We start from the raw sequence: 16,862 nt of genomic DNA on the forward strand, positions 1-16,862 counted from the left end.
AATCCCAAAGCTTCCTCTCCATCCGTGTGCTGCCTCAGTGATCCTCCACTTCGTGCCAAATCAGAAGAGGGTCAAGTAAAGAAGAAGTCGAGCTCCTTCATCTTCCAAACTCGTTTGAGGACTTCACTTTACTCTATTTGCTTATAGTGTTATATTTGCTTGTTTAAGAAGCTTTGATTTATCTTAAACTTTGTTATAATATCTTGTAACTTGATTCAATCACGGGATTGAATCAAGGGGTAAAGGTTTGTTGGTGAGCCAAAGGGAAAACCAACGGTGTAAGGTTTGTTGGTGAGCCAAAGGGAAAACCAACGGGGTTTAGGTTTGTTGGTGAGCCGAGGGTAAAACCAACGTGTAAGGGTTTGATTGTGAGCCCGGGAAAACAATCGGAGTGGTTCTAGTCGGTGAGCCTGGGAAAACCGACCGAGTTCGTTGTGCGCTCGTAAAACAACAAGTTGGGTTGTGAGCTTGTAAAACAACCGGCTGTAATCGGTAGGATTATAGTGAAATTCCCAAGAGGTCTTGGGGAGTGGATGTAGGTGCTGGGGTGCACCGAACCACTATATTTTTGTTGTGTTTGTGATGCTCTTTGTTGACTGACCTCCTCACTCACTTACTTAGATATTAAGCTTGCTTAACTCTTCTTCGTGCATCCTTTAGTTGCAAGCATAATCAATTTACTCAATCATTAAATTGAATAGCATACTAGGGCAAAATTAGACTAATCTTTTATTGAACCCACTGCTTAATAGTTGATTAGATTAGAATCATACTCTTGCTAAGGTTAAGCTTCACTAAGCATCCATACAACTTAGCATAATTAATCTAAAAGATTAGAAGTAGTTTAAAAGGTTTTAAAAGACCCAATTCACCCCCCCCTCTTGGGTTGTCACCTTGGGCAACACCCGTGATACCATATAAAGTAGTAGTACTACAAAGGTTTGTAGTCTGAAGGCAGTGATGAAGGAGATGAGGCAAAGCCATCAGACAGAGATGGAGAAGATGAGATAGAGCCATCAAATAGAGATATAATTTTTGAAGGTTTAACTTGACTAGATTGCATCTATTTTACATAGGTTTGTCCCTCCTCAGATAAATAACTACATCTATTTGAATATTTTACATAATTATTATGTATTTTTGTATTAGTATAATGATTTTCGTATTTTTAACTTCTAAAGTTTCTATCTTTTTTTTGTAGATTTCTGATACTTCCTCTACTCATAGAGATGATGATGATGATGATGATAATGTCATCAACCTCAGATAGCTCTTAGACTATTTATTTAGAAGTTTTATATGTATATTTCTTATGATTTTTCATGCACATTGTAAATATAAATTGACAATGTAAATAGAATCATATTTGATAATATAAATATTTGAATAATCTGCTTGATTGGGACATGTGTTATTATATGACTTTTATTGTGTATGTGTTTGGTGTATATATGTATACAGTAATAAAATTTTTTAAAATATTTTTCTTTTAAAAAAATAACTCTTACGATGTTTTAAAGCGTCGTTATAATATATATTAGCAATACTAATAAGCATCAGTAGTTAGCGACGCTTAGAAGTGTCAGCAATTAGCGATGCTTTCAAAAAGTATCGGTAAGTTGATTTTCGATGCTCACATTGCCAATGCTTTTGCGACGCTTTAGAAAATGCCAAGAATAAAACTACTGACGCAAGTAACCGTTGGTATATACACTAAAAAACGTCTGCAATGCCTGATTTTCTTGTATTGCAAGCAACGATTGGCCAAAACAATGTTCGACGTTGGATCACCAATCCTATACCAATTAAGGTTGGACAATCAAGGTTTAGCTTGCGCCAAATGGAATAATTGGGATTTCAGACCCAACTCACAGCAATTAAAAGAATTAACGATTCATAAGGATTTACCTTTACTAGATATCACATTTTCACTTAAAAAATAGAGTAAATTACAAAATCACTTTGAGATTTACATTTATTATACTTACACCCCTGCCAAAATTTGGGGTTTATACTTACATCCAATAGTTTGAAAAGCCTACTCTTATCTTCTTGAGATTTATTTTTATCCAATACTTTAACCACTTAATAGAATGTTAGCCAAATCGTTAATATAAATGGTACCCAAATGCCATATTAGAGAAATTTAAAAAATAACCAAACTTGTCTTAAGCGATATAACATCTCCCTAAAGAGGAAAACAACTATGAGGCGCTATGGATCTGGAGCTTGATCTTGATGAATTATCAAAAAAGAGCCATATGCTAAAGAAAAAATAATCTAGATCGCTCAAACAAGTGGATGCCTATAAAATTTTCTACTGCAGAGAACTAGCATCAAGAACTTTATCGTTTGAGTTAGCCTGTCGATGGTCCAAGCGAGGCCATAGAACCGCAACTAATGCACCCTCCAAAAAGAAGAGTTTTCACGCACATACTGATTTAGATTTTTTTGATGACAGGCTACCAGAACTATTATAGTTATTCTATATGTAGATGTAGGAATCCTCATCTATAGTGACAATGTTAAGGGATCATATCTATCGTATTAGACAAGTTGAACTTAGAATTAGCAAATAATACACCGGCATCTCTGATTTCTATGATGTGGTGAGCGGCGAAGCGAGAGCAAAATTTGATCAAGGATGCTCGTTCCTGGATGCTGGTCGAAAATGATGCTTGCTGCTAAATACTGGTTAGGAAGGAAGTTTGTTGTCGATCGCTTGATGGAAAGGAACGTTCGTGGTAGGGTGGCAAAGTTAGAAAAAAATTATAGCCACTCAATTCCGAAGAGAAGAAGACTTTTAAAGACGGAAAACTTCGAAGAGATTCGAGAGTTGAGAAAGAAAAGAAGAGCCCTATTTTCTTATAGAGATAATTTTGACATTTTACAATAGATAAATAATTTCACTAATGCTATCAAATCAACTAGGTGTTAGTGTATGTTTTACAAAATATTGGCTATAAGTGTAATAAATATAAATTTCAGAAAGATTTTGTAAGGTTATTTTGATCATTCTCAAATTTTTTTCTAACGTGATATTTGAATCTCATTAAAAGTTAACGGTTTGACTAATTTTCTATTAAATTATGGATTAAAGTATTGGTTAAAAATAAATCTTAAAAAAATAAACATAATTTTTTTATATTATTAGATATATATATATATATATATATATATAAAATTTATTTTTAATTTTTAGGAGGCTTTTGTAATTTATTTTAAAAAATATTCAGGTCACTTAACAAGGAGCATCGGTGGACGAACATAGCTGGCAGCCACCAAGTGACAATGATGCATATCCAGCATGAAAGTGAGACCTGGCCCCTCTTTTGGGATCTGGGGTTCCAAGGAAAAAGAAAGAGGGTGGCAGAAGCCATTTAATAACAAGCAAGAGACCTTTTTCATTACTCCATGTACCAAACCCATGCACGATGGGGCCAGTACATAAATAAAATGACTGGCTATCTATTCATACTCATTGCATCACATTGAGAAATTTCACTTACAAAACGCCAACCTATTCATTACAGCAACAATACATCATATTAGCATAAGTTGTAATTAATTATTAAGGAAACAGCGGAGAAGGGGGAAAAGGAAAAGAAACATGAATGAAACAAGAAAGAAGACAGATCAAAAGCTGAAAGGTAGCCACACAAATGTTACACAACCATTATAGGCTCTAAACAGAGGTTTATTTGGCCAGGTCATATTAAAAGAAAAACCCAACATCCTTGACATCCACAAACGCGCGCTGATCACCGATACACCACCCGAATCATAATGACATAGATATAGCAGTAATGGCGATAATAACAACAGGTAAAAACAAGGAGCAAATACAATGAGAGACAAAAAAAATACATGGTCATGCAACATGAGGCGCATCCATCACAAACATGCACCAAACCCACTTCCCCAGCTAAAATGCAAGAAGGTTCTGAGAAAACACCATATATAAGAGAAATGCACTGCACGTATGTATGTACACATGCAGGCATGTATATGTATGCATACGTACGTACAATTCCATCACGCTGCTCTCGCAAGCATCTCCTGGTATTCCATCTCCTGGTACTGAAGCAAAGCAATGCGACTCTGCGCCCGTAATTGCTCGTAGAATCTCCTGATAAAGTCCTCAGCCTCATCATCCACCTCGTGGCCGGAGCCATCACCTTCCTCATCCTCCGACGAATAGTTCGAGATCCTAACAGAGAAGGGTGAGGGAAGCGGGCTACGCCGCTCCCCTGGGGCAAGTTCTTGTGATAAAAACGAGCATTGCGGGGAGTACTCAATTCTCGGCAGCCCCACGGTGGGCCGCGCCGGGGTCTCGTCGGGCTCCTCGACGACAGCGTTCAGGCAAGGGAAGTAGTTGTGGCGGCGCTTCGCGTGGAAAAAAACCGGGTTGGGGCTGTTGCTGCATGAGAACTCGTACTCCCGTAGGCCGAAGCTTGGGGTATGTGGCGGGCGGGCGTGGTGGTGGAACATGAGATTGCCGAGGGACTTACCGAGGACCTTCCCTCTCTTCATCATGAGGTTCATGTCCATCACTAGCCTCCTCTTGGAAACAAACCCCTTCCTCATCATGAAGAAGGCGATGCGAAGATAGTTCCATAGCTTCTTCGCGGCAGCAGGAGAGTGGAGCTCCATGTCGAGAGATCAAAGGTGGTGGTGGTGATAGATATATGATATGGTGATACTATAGGTGACTTTCTTACGGGCTTCTAATCTCTGCGAGGTTATGAAACCTCGCAGAGAAGAAGAGAGCCCTTATGGAAGGGAATGGGAGGGGGAGGAGCGTGGCTTAATTTATATACAGGTACAGGAGAAGAAGGTAAGGTGAAAGGAGAGATAAAGAATTGTAGGTGGTGGACTAGGGCAGTACTCCAAGGGAAAAACGGCAAGTGGAGAAGAGAATAGAAGAGGAGGGTGGTGCGGGACCGTGGCCCCATGGGCACCGCTTCTTTTGAAAAGGCCAGCTCAACTGCTACCCCGCGTCCTAGCAAAGGGAAAGGTATCAATAGACCGTTCGAGATTGGAATTTTGATACAGCTAAGGAACAGTTAGTAGAGAATATTTCAAAAAAAATAATAGGCGTTAACCATCCTTTGGTCCAAATTAAGCTTTCTTGTCCAAAAATTATCACGCTCCTGCAAAGACTCATGGTTAGGCTTAAGCCAGCCCATGATTTCTGCTTAATGTTCTCAGTACCAACTACTCTTTCCAATTTTAATAAGGGGTCACGCAAAACACTCAATTCACTCAACGGTCTTCTGTCAAAAAGGCCTTTAGCTTGGAAACGAAGTAACAAGAATCCAACTTTATGGATATGTACTTGCCCTTCGAAATAAAGAAGTACAGAAAGGTGGAAAACACCAAGAACAAGAAGGTAGATAGCCATGTTTGAACAGTTGGGACAATAAACAAAACCCATTCGAAATACACATATATGGTCAAATTATAGCAAAGTGGGCTGGTCCATCCATACGCAAGTGGATATTAATGTAAGCGTATCACCACCAAATAGCCACTATAATATGGGCATGGTGTAACAAAGTCTTGTTAATGAGAAAGAAGGTAAGAAAAAAGAGATGGTACGCGAGATCCTTCAAGGGAGGAGCAAAGTCTGCAAATAAATTGGGTTGGGTCTATTCAGGCTTATGGTCTAATAAGATTTGGATCATACATCTGACTCATTTTGTTTAAAATGTTAATATTTTAATTAAAAATATTAAATCTTAATTAGATATTTTTGGCAACTAACCCTTTTACATAGATGGTTGGCAACCCTCTCTGCTTAAAAAAACAAAGTTCTAGGTATAATGGTACATCCAGACCCCGATGGTTGTGGGGTTAGGGGGTGTATCTTTCTGACAAAAGAAGATTCACCTTCCTTCATATGAATCCATCATTGGATCATCAACTGTTTGCTGTGAGATATGTGCTGATAGACGAATGACCAAGTTCGGAGAGCTTTGAGATCTGTGCGTTTGGTGATCCAATGATGGTTTTATGTGAAGAAAGGTAAATCCTTCTTTGGTGCGAAAAATATAACCTGGTCCACTGGTGGGGTAACCTAGTTCCAAATATGCATCATAGAACATATTGTTGTAAGGCAAAATAGTGCAGAAAAGGATTCATAATGACTAGGACTTTAGTTATGATTGTAATTTGCAATACTACATTATTTTCTTTGAACCGATTGTTCTAAAACAATATTTATAATTTAAATTGGGCAATTAATTCACTTCCTTATGATATGCCGTGACATTAATCCTCTTTCTTCATCTTAAAATTCTGCAAACTTTCATGCAACACCCCAAGATCAGCCTTTTTTTTTTTTTGCTTTTTTGTCTTGTTCTTTCATCGTCTTTTCATTGGCTAACCGGCATGCCGAGTTGGGCATGGTCTTAAGTCCGGACTTTCACGTGTAGATTCCCAAAAATCTCCACTCCAATAACCAATTCTTCTTCCTATGAGCACTCTTAAACTTTTACTTTTTATGTAAGTGGGTATAAAGGCAACCATCTCACGTAAAGAACTGGCACAATTCTTTGCTTCTAATGGTACGCGCGGAAAAATGGGCTAAAGACATGGGTTAGCGCTGCAAAACGTGGTCATGAAGCCTGAGCAACATAAGCTTCCAATCATCCAATAAGAGAGTCTCTTTTTCTATTTCCTCTCTTCCACGCTCCTCTTTTCTCGCATCAGTGTTCCTGCCGGAGAAAAGGGTCCACCCCACAGTTCATGGGAGGATGGCAGTAGGATTCTCAATTTGCCATGTCGTCTTCTTCTTCTTTTTCTTCTTCTTTTTCACTCAATTGAAACATTGTCTCATGCTCTTTGTAAGACAAATGCAAGAGAAGCATATTCTTATATAAACAATATTTGTAACGGCTATTATGATGATTGTGAGATGGGGCAATAAGATACTTATGTAATTATCAAAATCGTTACTAATGAAATATTTTATAGATGACAATCTACAAGGCCTCAACAAAATGTTTTGCGGTTACATGTGATTTCATGACAAAATAGAGTGTTTTATGTTGAACACCTAAACTTTACAATAGATAGTGGGGTGCATAATGATATTGGGCTATTGCTCTGCTAGTGTCCTACAATATTGGCAAGTAGCAGCCCATTATTGTACAAAGAGAAAAAAAAGAGGAAAGAACAATAAAAAAAGAACGAAACACTAAAAATGAAATTAACAAAAACTAGCAACATCTATCTTCAACAAGAAAGATAGCTCTTGAGGAATAGAGGAACCCACATGCAAATCAATAAACGAACAAAAACCTGCAAGCCAATTGGTAGCTTGATTTGCTTCCCAATAGATATATTGTGCAGAAAAATAATCTAGAGAAGAGATCAAATGATGAATATCCAACAAAAGGGGGACGCATAAGTATAAGGAGAAATATTCCGAATCCAAAAACAATAGTGAGTCACCCTCTAGAATAATTCTTTTACAATCCAATTTGGAAATAGCATTAGTGAGCCCTTCCTAGGTAGCTCTAAGTTCTGTTTGTGGAACAGAACTAGCTGTGCAATTCCTCGAACTAGCTAAAATCAGCCTCTCAAGATGATCGCGAACAATAAAACTTGCACCTCCATTCGTTTTTTTTAAAGGAGAAATCAAAATTAATCTTAAGCAGCCCTTAGTGAGGGGATACCCAACCAACTTGAATAGGAAGAGAAGAAGGCCTACTAGAGTCGCAAATATCCCAAAGCCATGGGTTGCCTGTCAGGCCATCCAACATGAACTTCATGAATTCCGAAGTAAGTGAGGAGGCTTTATCAACAATTTGAGCAAGAATTGTCTCTGAATTTTGAAAAATTCTGTCATTTCAAGCAATCCAAAGTTCCCAGGCTGTATACGCAATAGTAGATTTCAAACCAGACCTTCGCCCAACCACCACATGAACAAGAGAATGTGAGCTATCAAAAGAGGTTGTCAAACCAAACCAGGAACAAATTAAGGATTTGCGAAGTAGTTGTAGCCACAGGACAATGAAGCAGCACATCATGAGTTACATCTTCCAACATATCACACTGATCACAAATTGCAGAAGAAGTTTCATTAAGACCACGCTGCAACAAGAAAGCTTTACAAGGCAGCCGTTTCCAACGGATCTTCCACCAGAAAAGCCAGACCCGAGGAATAATATCTAATTGCCAAATTGATGAGAATAAGGTTCTTCAGTTCATGTCTTGAGTAACAGAAGGCACCTGCAGGCATGATATATATCCCGGTCTTTGATCTTTGTTGAGCTAGACTTATACCAAACAATAGCACCATCTGCAGGCGTAAGTGGAATGGGGCACAAAGTAATCATGTAACATTGCTGCATTTCGCTCCTTATTATGCAAGAAAAAAATCTGAACGCAGTATACCCTCCTTGTGGACATCCGTATTAATGAGTACCGGTCTTCTTATTAAAGGTAAATTATCTAGCCAAGCATCTTCTAACACTCTAATTCTTTCTCCATTGCCAATTTGCCACTGAAAACAGTGCAATAGAACCTGGGCTTCCTTAGAGATAGCTCGCCAAATGGATGAAAAACGCCTCCTACGGTGATACGAATCCCATGAATCTTCAAATTGATATACAGCTCTAACATATCCAACCCACAAAGAATAAAAATTATTAATTGTATTAGCAGCAGCCTTGGCAAGCAAAGATCTATGGCGAGCATGCAGGTCAAATAAGATGAACACCACGTTTGCGAAACTCGTGGCCCCAAAAAAAAGATTTGCATGTCTTCTGAATTTGATCAATAATAGACAAAGGAGCCACTGTATATGATAATAGGTAGAGGGGAGTACCAGCAAGTACTGATTGAAGTAAAATGAGCCGACGCGCTTGTGAAAGATATCTCCACCTCCAACTAGAATCCTTTACATGCTATGCACATTACCAATTTATTTGGCTCTGGTAAGGGGGGAAAATAGAATAATGAGAGTGTTAAAGGAAAGGAAAGGAGTGTAAGCAAGTGGTAGTGGAGGCATATTAAAAAAATTTCTTGTTTTTTCGATCAATAATAAACTTTCAATAGTTACACTGGAAAAAAGTGGAGTTAACGAGCGAGAGTTCCCATTATATGATTATGGTAGTAAGATACATCAATAATAAACTTTCAATAATTACACTGGAAAAAAGTGGAGTTAAGGAGCGAGAGTTCCCATTATATGATTATGGTAGTAAGATAAAGTAATAAATTTAACTAAGAATGTTCAATGGACAATGTTGGGTAGTGATAGTAAGGTAAATCAACCGACCCACTAGATGACGATAAGAACTCACGTCAGAAAGGAAAGCACCATGTCATTGAGCTTGATATGTTGTTCCATTAGAAAGTGAGCAAGACGAGCACCCTAATGTCCACTGTCAATGAGGATATCTAAGGCATACTTGTACTGATTAAGAAAAATACCAGTTGGGCTGTGAGCAACCTCAAGACTAAGGAAATACTTCAATGCGCCAAGGTTCTTGATTTTGAATTGGCCGGTAAGTAAAGTCTTGAACTTGGTGATTAGTGAAATATCATTGCCTCCGAGAAGGAGATCATCGACATAAACTAGAACAAGGATAAAAGAGAAACCCTTTGAGAGAGTAAATAATGAGTGATCAGCCTGAGAATAGTGAAACCCAGCAGAAATTTAAACTAAAAAAAGCTTGGAGAACCAATTGTGAGACACCTACATGAGACCGTAAAGAGCTTGTGAAGGCAACAAACACAGGTCTTCCCTTACTTGCAATAACCCAGTAGAGAAGCATATAGACCTCTTCAGTCAAATTGTCATGGAGAAAGGCATTATTGACATCTAATTACTGAAGAAACTAATTGCGAGCAGCGACGACAGCAAAACCACAACGTATTGCAACTAATTTTGCAACGAGAGCAATAGTGTTTTGGTAATCAAGTCCTTCAACCTAAGTGTTGCCCTTAGCCAAGCGAGCTTTATGACACTCAATAGATCCGTCGGCCTTAAGTTTAGTTTTGAATACCCACTTGCAATCAATGGGCTTTTCGCTTGAAGGAAGTGATTGAAGAGTCCATGTGTGATAGCTTCCAAGGCATGAATTTCAGTAGCCATGGCATCACGCCAATGAGGGTGACACACAGCTTGAGAGTAAGTGGTAGGATCGGTGTGACGAGAGAGAACAGATAGAAAATCTAAATGATTGATAGAGAAGCGATGACACGAAAGGAAAGAAGACAGGGAATGAACCGTACCTAAGGAGTGCTGATGAACAGGTGAAGCCATGGAGGACATGGACAAAAGAGGGACATATGTAGTCTTGAAGGTAGGTGGATATAATATCCCGCCCAAAATGGACTGATTGGATTTTGGGTAGATTGGGCCGAAGCCGGCAAGCCCCACCGGCTTTAGCCCATGGTCGAAATGAGACCGAGACAGGGGATCTCGATCACGATACACCGGTATTCTTCCTCGGGGTAACGGAGGCGTTATGAGAGCGGAGACGCCGCGGATCTCGCACAACCTTCATTCGGCATCGCGGCGGTGAGCGAGCCACGATCACCACCACGTTTCCATTTCTCCCTTCTTCTCGAAGAGGGCTATAAAAAGCCCACAGATCACTCACAGAGGAACTCCATCGCTCTCTCCTTCTTCGGTGCAAAGAAACTGGACCGGGAGCGACGCCATTGGAGTAGGAGGTCTCGAGCAGCCGGAGGAAGCGACCAAACTACCGGAAGAGGCTTCTCGACTCCTCCTCGGAGCTAGGTAAACCCTTAACCTCTCTCTCTCTTCATAAATTACGCCCTGTTAAGTTTAGATCTAGTCAAGCTATGAGAAAATAATAATAATAATAATAATAATAATAATAATAATAATAATAAATAATAAATAATAAATAAAGAAAGAGAGATGAAGAGGGGGAGGTCGGGCCGCGGCCGCCGTAGGCGCAGCCAGCGCCCCGGCCTCAGGTCAGCCCTCTCCCGAGCCCCGATAACGGGTTGTCCCTTGCTCTAATCATGGGAGAAGAAGGGAAGGGAAAAGAGAGGGAAAAGGAGAAGAGAAGAACAAAAGGAAGAAAAGAAGGGAAGAAGAAGGAGGAGGAGGGAAAAGCCACTTAGCGGTGGATCTTTGACTGCAGTGCCGCCGGCCTTGAGGTCGGCCCCTCCCGAGAACTCCATCGCCCTCCCTTGATTGCGGGAGAAGATGGGGAAGGGAAAGCTTCGGGAAGGAGATGAAAAGAAGAGAAGAAGAATAAGGGAGAAGAGAAGAGGAGGAGAAGAAAAAAAGAAAGAACAGAGAAGGAGAAGAAGTTTCGGGAAGGCAAAAAAAAAAAAGAAGAAGAGAAGGAAAAGAAACAGAGGAGAAAAGAAAAAGAAAATAAAAAAAAGAAAAATAAAGAAAAAGAAAAAGAAAAAGAAAAGACCCTAATAGATCTGGCCTAACGAGTCGGATCTGGGTTCGGATCCGAAACCAGTTAAGCCCAATAAAATAAAGTGGGTTTAAGCCAAATTTGACTAAACCCGAACCCAATTAAACTAGGCTAAATCTGGGCGAGCCCAAACTGTAAATTGGATCAAATCTGAACCAAATTTAAGCCGAAATTGAATTGAGTCCGAACCCAATTAAGCTGGGTTAGTTCCAGCAGACCAATTGAATATGAATCAGGCCCAATTCAAGTCCAATTCAACTAATTTGAGACCAAATTGGCCTCAGGCTGGTCCTGACTCAAGCCTAATTCTTTAATTAAAAGCCCAATTGACATACGTGAACCCAATTTGGTTCTAAATCGAGCCCAAGGGCTCCAAATTAGGTAAATTGGACTTGAGACCCAAGCAAGTAAATTCATGTTATGATAAATTAGAAAATTATGAAATAAATAGGGATTAATGTGACCCTTATGTGATTAATTTAGGTGATCAAGGATTTGTCACCCGTACGTAAGAAATTGGAAAGCAAATTGCTGTAAGTAACCCTGGCACCATCTTATTGATTTCCAATTTACTGTTTAATTGTAAGTATGAAATTATGAAATTGTATTTGTTATGATATATTTTCTCAAAATTAGGATCAAGTATATGATTGCATATGATTCATGAATTTGATTAAAGAGCATTCTTCATGAATATTTAATATTGTATGAGTTATGAAATTATGATTATGTTAGACTGCATGAAAAATGATATTTGAGGCATGTTTATGCATTTTAAATTATATGATGACATTTATCATTTTCCAACCTATTTATGATGATTATGATTTATGAAAGAAAAAGAATAATGATTTATAAACTCTCAGATTGCTATGTACGGCCCTCGCCAGCGGGTTATAATAGCTCGGCAGACGGCCCTCGCTAGCGAGTTATAATAGCTCAGCATACAGCCCTCGCCAGCGGGTTATAATAGCTCAGCACACGGCCCTCGCCAGCGGGTTATAGTAGCTTGGTGTAGACCCTGCCAACGGAAAATAATTGTTGGCAAAGATTCTGGCCCTCGCCAGCGGGTTATAGTAGCTCGATATACGGCCCTCGCCAGCGGGTTATAATTGCTTGGCTTAGACCCTGCCAACGGGGAATAATAGTTAGTAAAGATTATGCCCCTGTCACGGGTAATAATAGTGACCATAGCTGCACTATTATCTGAGAGCACGAATTTCAAAGCATGAATTATGATAAGTACGGATTTCAAAGCATGAATAATGGCAAGAATTTTATATGATGCATATTCATATTTATGAACTTTTATTGATAGAACATGCATTGCTTTATGACCTGATTTGTGTATATCATCTATAAAATGCTTTATTTGCCATAACTGTTAGCTTCTTAAACACTGCATTGGCATAATTATGCTTGATCCAATAAGATAGTACTTGATTACTTACTGAGCTCTGTAGCTCATATCTTTTTATCTTCTTTTTCTACAGAGGAATATGACTACTAGGAGCAGGGAGCTTGGTGTTATTCAGGGTTGGGGTAACTGAAAATGTTATGAAGCTCTGTACTGCTCCAACTTCATGAATAATGTTATGACATTAGTAAATGAAACTATTTATTTTTATTATGAAATTTTAAGTGGCTTCGTGTTATTGTGTGCATAAGATTGCAATAGCACGGCCGTGTCATGATCCGGATTTGGGGCGTGACATTTAGTGGTATCAGAGCAATAGGTTTAATAAAGAGTAAAAAAAAAAGAAAAAAAGTTTTAGTAAGGAAAATGGTTAGTTAAGTCTCGTTCAATTAAATTCGGCATATTCAAATTAAAGAAAATTAGTTAATTGAATTATGCTAATATTTTTGATAGGTGAAAATGAGGAACAGAGAGAATGAAGTCTTGGCAAATATTGCAGCTCGGAGAAGAGGAGCAAGAGGGAGAGGAGTTGCCAGGCAGCCAGCCGAGCAAAGTCATAACCCAGTTGCCGCCCAGGCCGATTTTGTCGGAGCAAGTCAGGTGATGACTCAGCTCCTTCAGATGCAACAGCAAATGCAGCAACAGATGCAGCAGCAGATGCAGTAGCAGGTGCAGCAGCAGATGCAAATGCAGCAGCAGGTGCAGCAGCAGGTGCAGGCCACTGTCCGACCTGCACAATCCATTGAGTCCTACTATGAGCGATTCCGTAGGCTCAACCCACTTATGTTTGATGGTGGAGCTGACCCTCTGGTTGCTGAGACTTGGATTCGGAAGGTAGAGAAGATGTTCAAAGCCTTGCAATATCCCAAAGAAGTGAAGGTCAGATTGGCTATTATTATGCTGAAGGGGAATGCAGAGTTCTGGTGGACAGCCATTGAAGCTGCACTCGAGGGTGAGGATGAGCTACCGACATGGGAGGAATTCAAGAAGATATTTTATGACCAGTATTTTCCTGAGTCAATCAGAATATTTAAAGAAAATAAATTTTTATCTCTGAGGCAAACAAATGATATAACTGTGCTAGAATATGCCAACAAATTTACTGAGCTGGGTCAATTCTGTCCTCAGATGATAGAGGTTGAGAGAAGCAAGGCTAACAGATTTGAGCAGGGCTTGAGGGACAAAATTCGATCCCGGTTGTCAGTTCTGATTTTTACCAACTACGGAGAGGCCCTCGAGAGAGCACTGAAGGTAGAAGCAGATCTAAAGAGGTCAGAGAAGGAAAGAGATGATCCAAAGAGATCCAGAATGATTGAAAGTCATAATATCAGGCCAGGGACACTGAGGGTAATGCAAATAAGAAGAAGAGATTTGAGGCCTGTACCTACTGCAGCAAGCCTCATGGGGGGGCCTTGTCTTAAGAAGATGGGAGTTTGTTTTACTTGTGGTCAGCATGGACATTTGGCACGGGACTGCCCAAATAAAAAGAAGAATGACTGGGAACCTGTTGAATCTGGTGCTCGGCTTTTACATTGATTCAGCAGAATACTAGTGCAAGTAATCAAGTAGTGACAGGTAATCATTCTAAAACAACTCCATACATGATCATGCTTAATTGATTCCTCTACTCCTATGTAACCATTAAGTTTCTACCTCTTTAGAATGCATATACGAAGAATCAAATTAGTCTTTAAATGTAAACATCTATCTTAAAAAGTTAATCTTATAGATGCTACGAAACTAGGACTAATACAAATTGATATTAAGGTTTGAGCCTCCAAAGAGTTGACTAGATCAGAGTGTGCAGCGGAAATATGGTAGAATGTTAAATAAAAGACTAAGTATCTTCATTTGTTTAAGAATTAAGAAACGTCAAATTTCGAGGACGAAATTTTTTTTAAGGAGGGGAGAATATAATATCCCGCCCAAAATGGACTGATTGGATTTTGGGTAGATTGGGCCGAAATATTTTTATGGAGACCTCCTACTCCAATGGCGTCGCTCCCGGTCCAGTTTCTTTGCACCGAAGGAGGAGAGAGCGATGGAGTTCCTCTGTGAGTGATCTGTGGGCTTTTTATAGCCCTCTTCGAGAAGAAGGGAGAAATGGAAACGTGGTGGTGATCGTGGCTCGCTCACCGCCGCGATGCCGAATGAAGTTTCTACCTCTCGAGTCCTTTTCCTTTTGAAAAGGAAAAATATTTTTATGGAAGGTGACGTCTCATGAAATAAGGATACGTTTGTTTTTCAAGTCATATACCCGATATCTTTTGTGGTGAAGTAGGTATCCTAAGAAGACAACAAAAGGCATGAGGGGAGAATTTATCATGATGAGTGCGAAGAGTTTGAGCGTAACATAAGTGGCCAAAAATATGTAGGTTCGTGTAAGATATAGTTTTTTGAAGAGAAGGTCAAAAGGTGTTTGATGGTTAAGACTGGGTGACTGTATGGAGTTGATGAGGTAAGTAGCATATAAGATGCATTCACCTTAAAAAGATATTAAAAGATGTGCCTGAAAATGTAAACAACACACCACATTAAGAAGATGATGATATTTTCATTTGGCAACACCATTTTGTTGGAAAGTTTCAACACATGTGCCCTCATGAAAGATCCCATTTTCATAAAAGAGTTTTGGATTTTAGTGGATAAAAATTCCTGGCCATTGTCTGTGCTGCGAGTATCTGAATGGAACATTGAAAATGATTTTTAACGTGAGCTTGAAAGTGTTGAAGGCAACTGTAAGTATCGGATTTCAGACGCATTAAGTAAACCCATATAGGCCATGAATAATCATCTATAATAGTTAAAAAATAGTGAGCTCCAGAATTAGATGCTGTGGAATAACCTCCCAAATATCACTACAAATCTAATAAAAACTAAAAGGACTATGAATTTTATTCAATGAAAAAGGTAAATGTGTCTTTAGCAAAAAAAAAAGGTAAATGTGTGTGTTTGGCTTGAGCACGTACATCACATGGTGAGGAAAAAGTAGAAATTGGTATAGTTTCGGGAATGCATGTGTTTAGGCATTATTGCCATAAACTGGAATGAGATGAAGAGTGGGAAGATAGCACTATGGAGGAAAGATGCTTGTAGAGGCTGTCATGTACTTTACCCATTCCAATTAGCTTCCTCGTTGACATGTTCAGAAAGATACAAACGGTGGAAAAAAAAATAAGACAACACATTTGAGAGCAGCCGTGAGTTTACTAATGGATAGTAAATTAAATTAAATGAAGGCACATAAAGGACATTAGTTAAAGAGAGATGAAGAGATAAATAGACTGTTCCAATTTGTGTGATGGAGGTTATGTCATCGTAGGGTAATTTAATTGGACAAAGGTGATCAAGATTTTGAGTATTGAGTATGGAGCGCTCAGATTACATGTGGTCAGATGCACTAGTGTCAATGACCCACTTAGAAGTATTAGTAGAGGAAGCAATATTGCAAGAAGCGAGTATACTGGCAAAATTGGCAGAGGTGGCATTCGAAGGTGAAAGTAGATCCATGAGTATTGCTCGACTGATAAATCAAGGATTGCAATCTCCGAGGAAGAACCTGGTGAACCATTGACTTGATTTGCTGCAGATTGTGAACTTAATTTTCTGTTGATAAAGCTATGAGTGTCGCGGGATAGAGTTTAGTTAGCATGATACCCATGCAGCTTGTAGCAAATAGTTTTCCAATGTCCGAGAGCCCCATAGTAATCATAGTTGGGGCGACCACGACCTTGTCCTTTGGACTCAGAAGAATGGTTGCAATTTGGATTGCGATTATCCGCCATTGCAATAACATCAGAATTAGGAGTGGGAAGATGAAGATTCAAAGTTGGGCATGGCAGAAGCTAGAGGATCACGTATGCTTTGATACCATGATAAGAGTGGTAACGAGAGGCATCAAAGGAGAGAAGATTTTTGTATCTTTCATGTGGAATGAACAACCGTATATATATAAAGAAAAGGAAACGATCCCACACAATATGCATAAAAAATGAAAAATACATATTGTATAGAATCAAATT

General features: G+C 39.2%; 2 protein-coding genes and 1 long non-coding RNA gene across 3 annotated transcripts; 1 reads left to right on the plus strand and 2 right to left on the minus strand.

Moving 5' to 3' along the window:
- Positions 1–3,779: 3,779 nt before the first annotated feature.
- On the minus strand, positions 3,780–4,886 carry LOC103723102 (uncharacterized). Its single transcript, XM_008813912.5, has one exon. The coding sequence runs from the start codon at positions 4,651–4,653 to the stop codon at positions 4,036–4,038; it is 618 nt and encodes a 205-aa protein (XP_008812134.2). The 5' UTR covers positions 4,654–4,886; the 3' UTR covers positions 3,780–4,035.
- A 3,059-nt stretch (positions 4,887–7,945) lies between these two features.
- On the minus strand, positions 7,946–11,351 carry LOC148700635 (uncharacterized). The gene is made up of 2 exons (XR_015971122.2): positions 8,837–11,351; positions 7,946–8,624 (listed from the first exon to the last, which is right to left on the minus strand). It is a non-coding gene; the product is annotated as an uncharacterized LOC148700635 (long non-coding RNA).
- A 2,176-nt stretch (positions 11,352–13,527) lies between these two features.
- Positions 13,528–14,376, plus strand: LOC148700636 (uncharacterized). Its single transcript, XM_088707887.1, has one exon. It carries the CDS (start codon positions 13,528–13,530, stop codon positions 14,374–14,376), a length of 849 nt encoding a protein of 282 aa, XP_088564013.1.
- Positions 14,377–16,862: the final 2,486 nt, after the last annotated feature.

The sequence above is a fragment of the Phoenix dactylifera genome, chromosome 11, assembly GCF_051530095.1.
Source record: "Phoenix dactylifera cultivar Ajwa chromosome 11, Ajwa_hap1_PhDact_Kaust_v1.1, whole genome shotgun sequence".
Taxonomy (NCBI): Eukaryota; Viridiplantae; Streptophyta; class Magnoliopsida; order Arecales; family Arecaceae; genus Phoenix; species Phoenix dactylifera.

Bases quoted from the DNA above. Each gene is read 5' to 3' on its own strand.
- LOC148700636 (XM_088707887.1), top strand. From the start codon at position 13,528: ATGCAGCAGCAGGTGCAGCAGCAGGTGCAGGCCACTGTCCGACCTGCA.
- LOC103723102 (XM_008813912.5), bottom strand. From the start codon at position 4,653: ATGGAGCTCCACTCTCCTGCTGCCGCGAAGAAGCTATGGAACTATCTT.